This window comes from Athene noctua, chromosome 1 (genome assembly GCF_965140245.1).
Source record: "Athene noctua chromosome 1, bAthNoc1.hap1.1, whole genome shotgun sequence".
NCBI lineage: Eukaryota > Metazoa > Chordata > Aves > Strigiformes > Strigidae > Athene > Athene noctua.
Window position 1 is genome coordinate 169,858,398 of NC_134037.1, and position 15,673 is coordinate 169,874,070.

Here is a 15,673-nt window from a genome sequence, read left to right on the forward strand (position 1 = left end):
TACCGGGCAGCTGCCCTGGCCGGCCGGCCCGCTCCCGGGAGGGTGCCAACCCCCGGCCGCCGCGGGGCCTCTCTGCCGCCGCCCGGCGCCCGTCACTGCGGCCGCCCCGGGCCGCCTCACGCCCGGCGCCGCCGGGTCAATCCGGGCCGGCCCAGGGGGGAACCGAGGACGCCCCGGCTCCGGCCTGGTCGGGCGCTCCGCCCCCCATCCGCCCCGAGAGCGCTCGGTTGCCCGGCAGCGCGGCGGCGTGACGTCACGGCGGCGCGACAGCCGCCTGGCCCGCCCCGCGCCGGAAGGGCCTTGTCGCCGCCGTGACGGCGTTTCCTCCTTTCCCAGCGAGGCCGGAGCGGAGGTAGGAGCGCCGCCGCCGCCATCCGCCGCCATCCGCCGCGTCCCCCGCCCGCCCCGGGTCGGGGGTGCGCGGGTCGCGGCCTGGTGCGGACGGGCCGGGCGTTAGCGGGGGCGGTGGGGAAGAGGAAGGGGTGCCACCGCTGGCGGCGGGGCTAACGGCGGGTGCCGTCGCGGTACCCTCTGCCCGTAGGGCGCCATGGGACGCGTCATCCGGGGCCAGAGGAAGGGCGCGGGCTCCGTCTTCCGCGCCCACGTGAAGCATAGGAAGGGCCCGGCCAAGCTCCGCGCCGTGGACTTCGCCGAGAGGCACGGGTACATCAAGGGCATCGTCAAGGTACGGGCGGGTGTCTGAGCCCCGGCGCTCGGGGGGCCCTGGTGCACCTGTCTCCCCACACCTCCCTTGTATAAGGCCGCCGAGGCCCCGCCGGCCTTGCAGGGAGCCGCTTGGCCGTTCCTCATTCAGGCCTCTCACGTTCTGTTAAGTCACGTTCCTCGAAATGTTAAACTGCCTTGGATTTATGACAGCGTTTAAACAGAGGAGCTGGCAGCAGTACGGTTGTCTGAGCTTCGCTGGTGCGAGAATATCAGCGTATTATTTATATCGGCCAAGAACTGCCTGTACCTCGTGAAACGGGGCGGGGGGGAGAGTTGTCTGCATAGTCGATTGCATCTTTGAAAAAAAAAACCCCAGTCTTTGTAAACAGTAAGTAGTGTCTATCATTCTAGTCCTGAACGTTGGGTCAAGGCAGTGCTTTTATTTGGGGTATGATACACAGTTTCAGGTGTGCTGTAGGTATTTTTTGGGTGTTGATGACTTAAGACTGCCACTGGGTACCTAGCTGGGTGCTCTGAACATCTAGCTGTCCCTTTGGCCTTGTAGAAGTCATCTTGCAAAGTCATCTTCAGGCTGTGGAAAGAACTTCACACTCACCGTAACTGATGATAAAAGGGTAGGTAGGTTTGACTTAAACTTATGTAATACTTGAGGGGAGTGTGTCCCAACAGAGTTGAAAACAGAAAAACCAATAGTGGACACCAGTAATACCTGAGATTTTCTAGAGAATAGACACCTCTTAAAGTTCTTTAATCCCCTAGCTGTGGTCTAAATATATGGCTGTGTATTGGAATCTCTGTATTTCAGGAACAGAACTGACATACTTTTCCAAGAGAAAAACAGTAAGTCTGTGCTTCCTCATTTGGGGGCTTATATGGCTTCAGGTATCAGAAGATCAGAAACACTTTAATTCCAAGAAAACGCTTGCAGAAACTGCTGCCTGTGTCCGGCTTTTGTCTCTGCCCAAAGGTGGTTGGGCAGCTAGTGAATTTCTTAGTATGGAGAGTTCTGTTACCAGCAGAATGTCGGGAGTAAACCAGTTCAGATGCAGTGAGTTTTAAGCAGCACACTTAACCAGAGTTGTCATTTTGTGATACAGGTACTTGAGGTCGTATGCTTCCAAATGTGGACCCTCAACTCACATCAGGAGAAGGGGGGGGGATCCTAGTGAGAATTACCACAATAGTAATCATCTCTAGTGTTTCTAGTTCTTTGATTTCTGCAGAACCCATGATAAATGCCGTAACCTGTTCTAAAGGACATCTCCGTTCCAACAGGACATCATTCACGATCCTGGCCGAGGCGCTCCCCTTGCCAAGATTGCCTTCCGTGACCCCTACAGGTTTAAGAAGAGAACCGAGCTGTTCATTGCTGCCGAGGGTATTCACACTGGTCAGTTTGTTTACTGCGGAAAGAAAGGTGAGTTAAGCAGAAGGTGTGTTACCTGGACAGTTCCAGAAGGCCAAAGCGGATGTCTGAATACGTGAAGTTTGGGATGTTTAAGGGCAGTTGTAAGCCATCACAAAGCAGTAGCTTCCAGTAGCTTTAAGCAGACCTAGATTTCCTTCTCAGAGATCACCATCCCCTCATGCAGCCTGTTTCGATTAACAAACCTAACTGCAGTTTTTGTCAAGTGTTTGTTTGGATTTTTCTGTCTAGAGTTCCATTTTGCCTGCCTTCCTGTTACATTTGAACATGAAATTGGGGTTTCAAGTCAGTGCCACTGCCTGTTGGTACTGAAGCATTAATGCAGTGCTGCCCTTCTATGCACAGAGGCCCATGTTAAATGGGATTGTAGTTCAGTTACAGGAGCCTGAATGAAGCTGTTGATGCTCTGATTGCTTGTTGCAGCTCAGCTGAACATTGGCAATGTTCTGCCCGTTGGCACCATGCCGGAAGGCACCATCGTGTGCTGCCTTGAGGAGAAACCTGGTGACCGTGGAAAGCTGGCCCGTGCTTCCGGGAACTATGCCACCGTGATCTCTCATAACCCTGAAACAAAGAAAACCAGAGTGAAGCTGCCTTCTGGCTCTAAGAAAGTGATTTCTTCTGCAAACAGGGCTGTTGTTGGTAAGGAATGACAACTGTAAACTTGTCATTGAGTTTATGTACTGCTAAGCAAGCTTTCAGACAGGGTCCCAGTTCCCAATACTGTCTATAAAATAAAACAGTTTACAGGCTGGACCCGGAATTATGCACAAGTACAGTCAGTGCACAGGTGCCTAACTTGTGTATTAGGCATGCCTTAATTTTGATAACAGGAAGTGAATAATCTGTGGTCTGTTAACTCCAGTAAAATTGTCTAAATAAATAATGAAATAAGCTAGGTCTTAAACCTTAAAGTTTTTGAAAGTCCCATGAGCTCTTTTTTTTAGTTGAAAAACTATTCTTAACGTTACCCAAGAAATTTCAGCAATTAAAACTGGTAATGCTTTACAAAGCATTAAACTCAATCTTGTACGTGTGGATTGAAAAACAGTAATTAAAGTATTTGTCCCCTTTCAGACCACTCTGTGTGGCTGGTAGCTTGAGTCCAGTCTCAGTGTTGGCTGGAAAATACTGGTTTGAATATACAGCTGGGATTGAGATTGGTCTTCAGAAGCTCGTTCTTAGAACTAAACAATTACTAGGAGGTAGTCTTGTCCTTAAAGCGCTTCCTTTTGCACTCTTGTCTGTTACATTTGTGTGTCACCATTCCTGTGTGGTTTTTTTTTTTCAGGAATTGTTGCTGGTGGAGGTCGTATTGACAAGCCCATCCTGAAGGCTGGCCGTGCCTATCACAAATACAAGGCCAAGAGAAACTGCTGGCCACGTGTCCGTGGTGTGGCCATGAATGTGAGTCTCTTTTTAATTCAGAGTTTTCACTTTTTTATGGTTTAGAAAGGATTGGTTTGATATGGGGAGGAGTCTGGCATATATCTGTAAAGAAAGCTTTATGGATCACCCTGTAATTGCATGCTTAATTAGGGTAGTTAGCAGCACTTGACATTTGCCCCACTATATGAAAAATGAAGCTTTTAAATCTTTGTTTCCTTAATAAGTTTACTGTTATTATAACTACATTTATTGATTCTGATTTCAGTTGTTGATGACTTGTTTTCCTTTTCCACAGCCTGTAGAACATCCCTTCGGTGGTGGTAACCATCAGCACATTGGCAAGCCTTCAACCATCAGGAGAGATGCTCCTGCTGGGCGCAAAGTTGGTCTCATTGCTGCCCGTCGCACGGGTAGACTGCGTGGAACAAAGACTGTGCAGGAAAAGGAGAACTAAAGACCCAGTATGGAGTTTACAGAATAAATTTTTAAAACAGCTTGTGTGAAGTTCAAGTTATCTGTTGCTGAAGTGTGGCTAAACTAGGGATAATACTCAGCTTCCAACAGGGGAAGTTGTGAGTGGAGATGAGGGGTTTTTCCCTGCCTTGAGGAGCAGGAATTCTTTCAGCCAGCTCTTCCACTCTGTAAACTGGTTCTACAGGCTGGAATAACACTTGGTGTAGATGCTCTTGTGGCCAGATGTGATGTTAACACTGGTCTAGTTACACGGTTGCTTAGGCCTGAGAAAGCATTACAGACTGATCAAGTAATCCCTTGGTTACCTGGTTTAACTTGGGAATCTAGCTGAAATGGTTAAAGGGTGCTCAGTTTTCTAAGTTCATAGATTCAAACATAATTGTTTTCTGTTTCTGTCTATCTGCTGTGTTTTTTTGGAGGAAAAGCTTGTGAGAGGAGTGGAACTCCTTACAGAGGAAGTATACTTTTGCTGTCAAGTTCAGGCTTGTTTTCTGAACTTTGAACAAATGAAGGGACTTCCATCTGAGCACAGACTCAAAAGTTTGAAGTATCAAAGAGCCTGCCACCTTTACTTGTCAGTGTGGAGACAGGGCAAAAAAAGCCTCAGAATTATCTGAGATCTTTGCAGGCTGTTCATCAGAGTGGGGTCCAGCTTCTCATGACTGGATAGTGCTTGGTACTGTAATAACAGGTAAATGGTGCTAATGCCTTGCACCACAAAGCTGTATTCTCAAAAGAAGAGCTGTCTTGTGAAAAGCCAACTTCTGAGGGGGATGGGGAATGAGTTAGAACTCATGACTGTTGAAGCTATTTTGCAGTAACTCACAGCCTCCTCCATCTGGCCTTTGGAAAAGTTAAGCCGTAGCTCAGGTTACACTTTGGAGCAAGGACTCCTGTTCCTTGTTCTACAGCACCTTTGTTTTTGCTGGAGATGTGCAGTGCCAAGGCTGCCACAGCAGCACCCCTGCAGCTCAGCTGGGACTGTGCCCAGTGTGTGCCATGGCTGACAGCACACTCAGGTTTGCCTCCCGCTGTGGGGGGGTGCCCAGGCATACGTGTACCTGCTGCAGCAAAACAAAGTGGCATCCAGGGCCAAGTACAGTCCCTGCCTGTTGCAGTGTCAGTGGGGTGCCCAGGCCTGGGCCGCTGGGTTGGCTTTGGCCAGTATCGCCACTGCTGCAAGGCAGCAGCAGAGGGAGGGGTCAGGTCCAGGCTTTCAAAGCTGAGGCACTTTTGGACTTCTATTCATCACATCATTCAGTCTTGTGATGAACTCCTGCACAGCTGGAAGCGCTACCAGAATAGATGTGGATTCCTTTAAGGGCTACACGTTCCCAAAAACAGTGATGATCCTCTGGAAGATGTGACAAGAGGATACAGGGAATGCAAAAACATTTTTGCTCTTCAGAGCAAAAGATGCTTTCCCTTAAGGTGAAGGGTAGTTCACCTACAGGAATCCAAATAATACCATGGATCCTGAAATGCCTGTGCCAGACCTCCACATATGAGTGTGACCTTACATTGGTAGGAATCCAGTGGAATGCACAGCAAGAAGAAAAGTTATTCTCTATATCCACCTGCAAAAATAATACTGTAGCTGGCCCCACATGTCTAGAGAGGAAAAGATAATTAAAAAAACAACCCCACACCTTGAGAAAAGGCACCAGATCACATTTGGGAAAAACCTAAAAAGCAGTTGGTCAAGTTTTATTTATATACCCTTGATATCATCAAAGTTTGTGAAAGTTCACGTCTCATGTTTCTGCTATTGTTCAGGTGCCCATATTCTGACATGGATCTAAATGGAACACTCTCCCAACACTATCAGAAGAACAGTTGCAGTATTTAATGTTGAAATGACTGCCTTGACAAGAGCCGAGTTAAAGATTTCACAAAACATCAAATACAGTAGAAGTTTCCTCACAGGACAGCTGTACTTTCAAGCTGTCAGTACAAAGAACTTGCAGCACAATTTGCAATAAATGCACCTAAAGGACTTGCAGAAACCATGGTTTCCAATCAGGCTTGGATTTGTGGACTCCATATACTTTCTAGGGAAGGGGGAGATTCTTGCTGACATCTATTGCCACCTTTGTTGCTGATCTCAGGCTCTGACAGGCAGCTCACAGACTGCCAACAGCTGGAGTATCAGTGCACTAAATCTGTATGGAATAATTTCACAAGTACCATATTATAGCACTGAAGGCAGCTACAAACACGTTTAATGTAAATATATGGGATGCAATGCTAAAAGTCTCTTTAAATTCATACAGTAGTAGTAGGATTTTGGAGATCTGAGTCCATTCTCCAAACTGAGTGATAACTGCTTTTAACTACAAATTGGAGGCTTATTGTTTATGTTTGCATCCTAAAGGCCTGAATGTGCACAACACATTCTAACTGCTCCTTTGGAAAGACTACCTGGAAATGAAAGTCAGGGTTGTGAAAAATTACCTAGAGTACATTCCAAACATTACCCCATAACTGTGCTAAACAGGGAGTTAATGCCAGTCAACTAAGGATGTGCATCTGTCCACACATGGAAAAGCTTTAAGCGTGTGACTAGGTAATAAAGCAGTCCCTGGGGAAATGCCCATTTCAGAACTGTAAGGCAGACTGTACGAGAAGAGCAGATGAAGCCAGGAGGTGGAATTTTATGCATGATGCTTGAAAAAATTGTGGGGAGCGTCTGTGTGTGTGTGTATGCATACAGAGCAGAAACTATGATTGCAAGCATCAGGCTGCAGGAACCCCCACACTGGTGGCACCACACCAGGAGTATGCTGAAGGATCCACAAGGGTCCCCAGCTGTGGTGGTGGTCTGTCAAGCCCTTTGGTGCACCATGGAGAGGCAGGGAAGGAGCAGCAGCTTAGTGAAACAGTGGGTCCCTACAGCCGGGCTGCTACGCCATCTGACAGGTTACAGAAGAGCAATATCAGAACTTAATTCTTTCAGAAGGGAACTTACTCTGGAGGCTTTAAGTCCAGTAACATGTAAATTAAATTTAGAAAGCCACAGTGATATTAGCAAGCGACCACAGCGCCAGACAAACATTCTCCAGGGGCAAAATGCTCCCCCCAGCACTAGCACTGTGGGTGCTAAAAATATGAAAAGAAATGGGAGGGGAGAGGGAATTAAAGCAAATGACTGAAAAATCAGAGGCTCTAAAAAACCCATTCAATTTATTGAACAATTTCAATAAACTGAAATATGTTTTCCAAACTGAAGGTATAATTTAAGATGTAGAATAGAGAGTGAACTCCAACAGATTACACAATAGGGGAGATTAAGAGAACTAATAATGTGACAGTAATTAAAAAATCCCCAAAAACCAAAACCAACACCACCCCCCAAAATCATAAAAGTGTACTGCTGAGTCACTAACAAGCTTACTTCAGCCTGGGAGGATCAGTGAAAGCACTGAATGGAAAATGAAAAAGGTACTGAAATAACGTCAGTCACTGGCCTCAGCGTGAGCTGAATGGAGTGTCAGCTGCCCGCGGTGGGCAGGAGGCTCAGCTGAACAGGGTCGTAGCTCCTGAATTTACAATGTAGAAATTGGAAATTAAACAAGACAGGGACACTGCAAAGAGCCGAGTGTCATCCTTTTTCATCTTGGCTGAAAAGATACTCGGTGTAGGCTTACTACTTTCAAACAACAAAAATGTGGTGCAAACACAGCAGTATCAAGTGGGACAGTATTTGGACAATGAATAAATCAAGAACACTTTGTCACCGGGATCTGGTGTATTTAACCATGATCTGTGGCTGCTCCTGGGATTCACAGGTGAGAGATTTACCGTACAGTGTAGTAAACCGATTGGAAACAGCCCCCCTTATTTCCAGCCTTGGTTGGTGCCGCCTCCATCGCCCAGCACGCAGGTGCCTGCTGTGCTCCAGCGTTCCACAGCTCAGGTACCGCTAAAGCCGTGAAGTGCCAACGGAAGAAATGAAAGCTCAAGCATCCCCCTTCTGCTGCCTTCCCCTGCGTCTGCAGGAGGCACCCATTCCCCGCCAGCAGCCAGCAGCGTGGTCCCTCCACCCCCAGCAATAAAGCCCCCCTTTCTGGTGAGAAGTCGCTGACCACAGACAGCAGGAAAGAGAGCTGCTAACCTGGTGGTGAAGCAGAGGGGCTTCTGAGCTCCTAGCTTTACTAAAGAATCTTTAATACAAAAACACTTTCGAACATAAGTTAGCAAAATAAACATAAACCACATTTAATAGAAAACACACAGTATCCTTGCACGGTCCTCTGCTTCTCCTACACCCTATAACTCATTGTATGCTTTTATATTAATTTCTAGTAATTGTATTTTAATGTATATCATATTATAATGTATATCATATTCAGAAACCTCTTGCTCAAACCAGCCGTTCTTATCAGCATGATAGACTACACAGGTGATCTGCTTATACAGTTTATACCCAGGATACTCACTTCATGGAGGAGTGTCTCAGTTCCCAGCCCTAATGCTGCATGGAAGACATGAGCTACTATATGTCTAGTCAAACTTCAAAACCCACAGCCATGCTTATTATTAAAATAATCATAAAAAATCTCACACAAATGTTAGGATGGCTGCAAGGACATAAAAAATTTTGAAATACAGCAAACTGTTTTAAAGGAAAATGTTAAGTGTTCATTTAGGAATTTCGGCGGTTATTTCCAGTATAAGGCTTTATTTGATAAAAAAAGGAAAAAAAAAAAAAAAAGATACATACCAGTGAAGCACGTCTTCCTTTAGAAGGGCTTCAAATTTCCACCTACTGAAAGATCAAACGGCATTTTCTTTACACTTTCTTAAGGGTATACTGAGAAACACCAAGTCCTACCTAAAGCACTGACATGTATCACAAATTCTTTCATCAAAACACCCTCACAATTGTCCAATTTACTGCTCCACCGATCTCCCAGCAGCCTGATGGCTGTTGCACAGACAGCTCACAATTTTAATGTGTTAAGACACACACGGCAGAAGCGCAAGTTCACGCAGAGGTGGGCAAGGGTCACCTCTCCAGTGCTTTCCACAGCACCATCTCCCAGTTCTGCTGGGACACCCACAAACTTAACTGCCTGCCCTTGAAAATCAGAAGTGGGGTTCATTTCTGGAGGATCCATACCCTGCTACACACCAGTGCAGGGAAGGAGGAAATACAAAGGGAGATGCAAGGAAACCATGTATGGTAGCTAAAGGTTAGAGGAAATCCATCCAGAGAGTTTTTGCAGAAAGAAGAGAGGGAAACAAGCTTCAGCCACAAAATTATAATGCTGACTGTTATGCTGAAGTTACCATGTGAGTGAGTATCAAAATCAAGAGAAATGCTTTGGGCCATATTTTCAGCTAATAAAAAACACAGGAGCTCAAATTCTAAAATGTCTCAGTGAGTTGGGTGATTGATAAATCATTACATATTCATTGATTATATTAATATAAATTGATAATTCATTATATATTTCACAGTCTCCATAGATGTTAAATTAAAAATTGGCTTTTTTTGTCCTGTGGCATTAATGAATTCTGAGAGAAATGTGAGAACAGAACACATTTGTGGGACCTGCTTTGTTTTTGCCATCTTCATAAAAAAAATTGTTCTCCCAGACTATAGCAACGCCCCAACTGGTAATGATCTATTGGGATATATCCAAAATTTATCTTGCATTATTTTTTCTAACATGTCAATGTCCAGAGAATGCACAGGCATGTCCATTCAGATGGATTACATCAACTGAACAGAACTACAGCAAACTCGGGTGTTACCTGCTTCCATGAATGTCTTGTTTAATTGTTTTTTGTTTAATGTCAGTACTACAAATCCCCAGTAATTTGCCATTGTTTTGTATTTTCATTTACATGTCTTCAGAGTCAGTGCCAAGAGCAAACGTAGTAAACTAGAGGTTTCCATTAGCTCTCCATTACACCCACTTCAAATTCACTTTATGATGGCCCTTGCTCTGGCAGAGCAAAGAAAGTGGGTAATGCAACGTTAGGAAACACGGGTAACAGCAGCTATCCAGCAGCCCCCATCGGCTTTTGACAGCCTGGAATGTGGAAGAACACCTGTCCCTGGAATAACCACTTAGTGGTGAGGAGAGGCAAGCAGTTACCGAAGCCTTTGGCCCTCAGCAGGTGTGAAGGTGGAGTGAGCCCCAGGAACAGTCCCATCCAGCCAACTCCGCTCCAGCGACTACAGCACAATCGAGTGAGTCCTTATGTGCTATGATAGATTCAAAAGCAACAGCGAACCTTGCTACCTTCACCGAATTGAGGACACCCCAGCTTTATTTCCCTGTCTTCACCACAGCAAGTCTCTTTCTTCCATCAACTTTGTGGTATCGTATTTTAATAAATTCAACACAAGAGTCCTCCACTAGCCCATTCTTCAGTTAAGTCCACATTTTATTTATGGTTTGCTGTTGGTACTTCAATCAGATTTATATATACATTATCTAAAACCTACATCAAAATCATGTTGACTGCTCTGAAGATCGAGAGAAGTGACACGATTGAAGTTTTCTTCCACAGCTATATGGTAAGTCTACATTCCCACAGCAGTTTTTGGTTCAGGTTGCAGAAGTGTTCAGAAAGCCAGTGCCAGGTCTCTCTCAGACTTGAAGTGGGAGGGTTACACAGTTCTCTTTCAGCATTTCAGTCTTACATACAACCATGGTAGTAATCAGGAACATTTCTTTCTAAACACCTGGGTTGACCTGCAGAATACTGGCTTTTCACATTCTCACATCTCCCCCTTTTCAAACCCTCACCGTATCAACATAGCTAGAAACCGATATACCTCCCTGCGGTTGTCTTATTTGAACATCAGTTGCAAAAAGATTTTATGCTACTTCACATGGGTAAGGAGGTAGCACAAGACTGAGCAGAAGTGTTTGAGTCCAGATGGTGCCACCTGAAAAATGCCAGTTCCTTCATTCTGATACATACGTACCTACTCTTGGGAGTCATGATTCAAATGGTTTCAAACTTACCCTGGGGGAGGCAGGGGCTGCCCTGTGCCTGCCCAGCAGAGAGCCTGCCCAGCAGAGAGCCTGCCCAGCAGAGAGCCTGCCCAGCAGAGAGCCTGCCCAGCAGAGAGCCTGCCCAGGTATTTCTGCACCCACCTGACCCAGAAGTAGTTGCTGAAGCCACTTACCAGCATATCCACTTGCAGTGGCTCGGCAATGGATGTCAAGAGGTAGAAAGTATTAACAGAACAAGCTTGCAAAGCCTCTCGCTCAGCCCACTCCCTGTCTTTATTTGCTAAGAGGATTCAACCCAGTATAGATCTTAGAGAAAAAAAAAATAATAGAAAATGCTTTATACACCACTTAATCTTAACTTCCCACTAGAAATCAATTCTTCAGTGCCTGGGGAAGCCTGTGGTTCAGAAAAATTCACACTGGGAGGGCTCACACTCGGCTGCCACCAGTGGTGTGCGTGAGCCCAGGCAAAGCACTCAGCATTTCCAGTTCCCACAGGATTTCACACAGTATGACCTCTCCCCCCTGCAGTGAAATATTTCCATTTCTGCGATTTCACCTGTCCTTAAATCACACAGCAGAACGGGCATTTTTGAGTATTATTATATCTTGAAGACCTAGTCTTTGTGTTTCTAAGCTTTTGAACTTGCTTCCAGAAGACTTTCTAAGGACTCTAAAACACCTACCAGATATACAATCAAGTATATTAAGTGTCCAAGTTTCCAATCAGCCTTCTTTTCCAAAGTAGATTCCAGCGAGACCTACCACTTTTATTCACCTATAGAAACTAACCATTTAGGATAGAAAATGAAGCAAGAAAGTCCAAAGCCGACCCAACCAAAACCCAGTAAGCGACAAGCTGTTTGAATTCAAGCCTGCCATCAGTAGCATGAAGCTTTCATATCCCACATAAATTCTGAGAAGGTTTAAGAAATGACAAAGCCCACCTGGTCAAGGCCATGGCTGCTGCTACTGCACTGTAAAAGGCTCCAGTTTGGAGAACTAGGCTGCCTGGCAAACAGGGTTCTTTTGTAGCAGCTAACAGCAGAACGGCAAGTGTAGGTAGAAAAAGAGATAAGTGAAGGGATTCGATTCCAAGAAAATACAAAAATATTAAATAGAAAATGATCCTGGCAATCCAGAGTGAGAAAATTAGTAAGAAAGAATCATAAGAAATGATGGACAGGAATTTAGGAGTGATGGACAAGAACCGAGCAGCATTTCAATAAATAAAGCTACAAAGAAGGCCAATACCTTTATAAACTTCATCCACAAGAGGTATCATTACAGAAAAGGAATATAACTGCTTGCTTAATGGCTCAGGTGAAACCACACTTGGAAAGCATTCATCCAGTCCCGGTCATTTCACGAAAACAGAAACAGCACATTACAACAATGAAAATGGAAATGTGGGCTAGGGAACTGGCTTAGATGGGAAAAACAAACATTTAAAGATTTTGCTCTGGTAAGTGCTAAAGGGGACATAACTGCAAATGCATCAGGAAGCTGCAAACTACACAGCTGACACTGCTTAGGGCAATATAAACCAAGATACTGAATAGCAATAAAAATTTAAAAAATTAACATTATCAGACATTGCATGTTTTTCTGTGGTTAGATTTTGGATGAATTCATAGAACTGGTTTCCTTTTTTCTCCTATTTTCATTATTCACTATTAGCTCATTGTTTAAAAACTAGAAGACATTTGCACATTATTTTGACCACTGAAGAATGACAGTGTCATTTCAGAATTTTGCTGATGCAATTAAGGCTATATTAAATTCTTCCAAGGAAACAGCCTGTAGGTCAGCTCTGTTATCAAAAGTGGCTTTAAGGAATTCTAAAGCTAAAAAATCCAGAGTTGGGTATTCAAAATCTGATGAAAAGTTAGCCCTTAATCAGGAGTGTTTTCCTCCTTCAGAAACTGGTTCTCCCATGCTTGTTTGGATTTGTCTGCAAGTGTAAATAAGTAAGAGAGCTGTCTTTTGTGCCAACCACTGACTTAGCTGGCTTGACCCCTGCAACACATCACCATCTTCAACTCTTACGGTGCTGAAATCAACAGGACTCAAAGAAATTCCGTTGAAACCCATGAATCCACCACAGCTTGTACTGGAAGATCAGATTACAGGATGAGGATCTCAATTTAAGTCATGGAATCTGTCAACACACTTCTGTGAACATCCTACCGTAACAGACACTGCAGGGGCAGGACTGAACACTTGCTCTTGTAAAAAAAAAAAAAAAAAAAAAAAAAAAAAAAAGGACCGAAGACTATCTATTTGACATTCTAAAACAGTTAATCCAAGGGAAATTTTTGTACTTGAGAAATAAAAGGACATTTACAGTACGAACCTTAATAAGTTATAGTCTAAAAAGTGACAGTGCTCAGATTGGGTTAAAGCCCTTCTAGCGCAGTAGAGCTGTCTAGTCTGTAATGTTGGGTGTGTAAATGAGTGTATTAACATGACAATCCCCAAAGACCAACGGAAAGAAAGTGTAATGAACACCCTGGAACTATATGGAGGGATATATAGGGCATGTTGCTTGTGCTGCAGCTGCACAGTGATCTTTACTGCACTAGCATAGACCCGTTCTAGCCACAAGCCAGAAAGAAAATGCACTGAGTGTTAAATAGCTGTTTGCTGTCACCTTCCTCAGGAGGCCACTTGCAAGAGGAACATAGATCACACAGAAGGATGTAGCTGGGTTTCTTTCACCTTGCTTTCTGTTTACTGTAGTACCACTGTGCAGCTTGCACTATTTAGAAGACAGTTACCTCCCCCAGAAAGCCTTGTTCCTGCTCTACATAAAAGGCAGGTTTCGACTTTATTCCAAAGACCTCGGGTCTGTGAGAAAAGCAGTATCACAAACATGGAGAGCACAGGATATAAGGAGAGAGGGAGCCAACATTACTGTTGTCCTGATTACACTGTGCTGGAGCAGGGCCACAAACGTGAAACTCCCACATCTGTCTTAAGAAATGCGACGCAGCATCAGCATCTCACCCTGCCGAAAATTAAGGTGTGTGTCTTTCACCAGAAAGGGAATCTGTTTTCAGTGTGGATTTGCAAGCGTGGACTAACAAGGTTTAACTAAGATATTTAAACATTTAATTGGTTACTCTGCAAATTTCCTAACATGCCACTTCTTCCTCTAATTTAGTTCTGTCTTCAACTTTCATTTGAAGTTAAATTCATTGCACTGAAAGCCTCACTGCAACGCCTAGTAACCGAAACACATGCCAACAATGTTGAGCCACTTTGCCTTGCCGTAAGTTTATCGGCCTATTCATATCTGGCAAAAGATTTGGAGGTAGACAAAATTTTTTGAACAAAAAATGAAGTAAATTGCTACAGCAGCCAACTTTTGCCCACTTTAGCTTTGGCAGAACGGCTGATCTCGTTTTCTTCTGGAACTTAGGAAATACATTGAAAGTTTTGGAACTGTAAGTGCTTCTTCATGATACATATGCTAAAACACACAAGCTAGGCACAACAAAGTGGCTGAAAAGGCGTAATAGCAATTGTTGTAACACAATTTTCTCACGTCATCTAAAGTAAAGTTTCACTCTGAAAAAAAAAAAGAAATCTCCTTGTGGAATTTAATTTCCTTCTGGTTTGATTTCAGCACGATACAGTAGCTTTAAAAATAGAGAACTTAAATTTTCAGAGCTGGTAGTTATCAGGGAAAATAATCTGAAAAGGAATTCCAAGTCCAGCAGAGTCCTCTTCTGCTTGTGCATCACCACAAAATCAGGTTCTACACAGCAAATAAGCTTTGACTGAACTCTGTCCAATCTTATTGTTGTCAACAGGATAACACAGGTGTAGGTGACCAACTCTGTGACCAAAACTTAGTACATTTACTGATATACAAACAGTAACTGAATTCCTTTTATGTATGGCTGCACTGATTTTTTTAACACTAGCAGCAACAAGTGTTAAAAGCTTATTTTAGTCACTAAACAACCACAATCCAAATGCACAAGGGGGAGAAATTCTGCGTAGTAAGGTTACGGATTTCCCCCTAGGTCAAAGTACACATTAACCACCATATAACATCACCTATGAATTTTCAATTTCTACATATTTGATGTTACATTGTCAGGAACATGAGCAATTGCTTTACTATTTATTGGCTTATTTTATGGAAGACCAGAGATTCCCTAGTAACTGTTCTAAACAGAAAACAGGACTAAAACTAGTGATGGGGGAATTAAATCTTTAGGCACTTTGAGGACTACTATTTTAAAGTGTGCCACCAACAATGAGGTACTGTGTATCGCCTGAAAATGGAACATTGCCAAAATGCGGTGACAGTAACATGCATATGAAACTTTTTGCTTGTACAATATTTGTTAAGTACAATTTAAAACTGTTTTGCCCGGAGTAAAGAAAACATTGCATCTTTTTCTGTAGCTATCTGCTTAAAGCAGCAGCTGCAACAAACAATACAGGCTATCCTTCTTCAAAGTCAAAGATGCACAGTATTCTCAATTTGCCACCTGAAAAACAACTGTTGTGGCAGTCATTCTCAATTCAGGGACAGGGGCGCATATGACTGAAGAGAGTCAGAGCCTTAAAGTGTCACAGGTTTGACATGCCTCTACAATCATTGCACTATTAAAAGCAAATACATTTGGCAAGGCTGAACTAGCACATTATATATTTTACCTATATAGTAAAAAATAAATAATAATCACCTCTGAGATAGCTT

The 15,673-nt window shown here is 43.9% G+C and overlaps 1 protein-coding gene across 1 annotated transcript; it reads left to right on the top strand.

The window, feature by feature from the left end:
• Positions 1 to 230: 230 nt before the first annotated feature.
• Positions 231 to 3,998, top strand: RPL8 (ribosomal protein L8). The gene is made up of 6 exons (XM_074905147.1): positions 231 to 352; positions 542 to 685; positions 1,963 to 2,104; positions 2,537 to 2,755; positions 3,405 to 3,520; positions 3,798 to 3,998. The coding sequence occupies exons 2-6, from the start codon at positions 548 to 550 to the stop codon at positions 3,954 to 3,956; spliced, it is 774 nt and encodes a 257-aa protein (XP_074761248.1). The 5' UTR covers positions 231 to 352; positions 542 to 547; the 3' UTR covers positions 3,957 to 3,998.
• Positions 3,999 to 15,673: the final 11,675 nt, after the last annotated feature.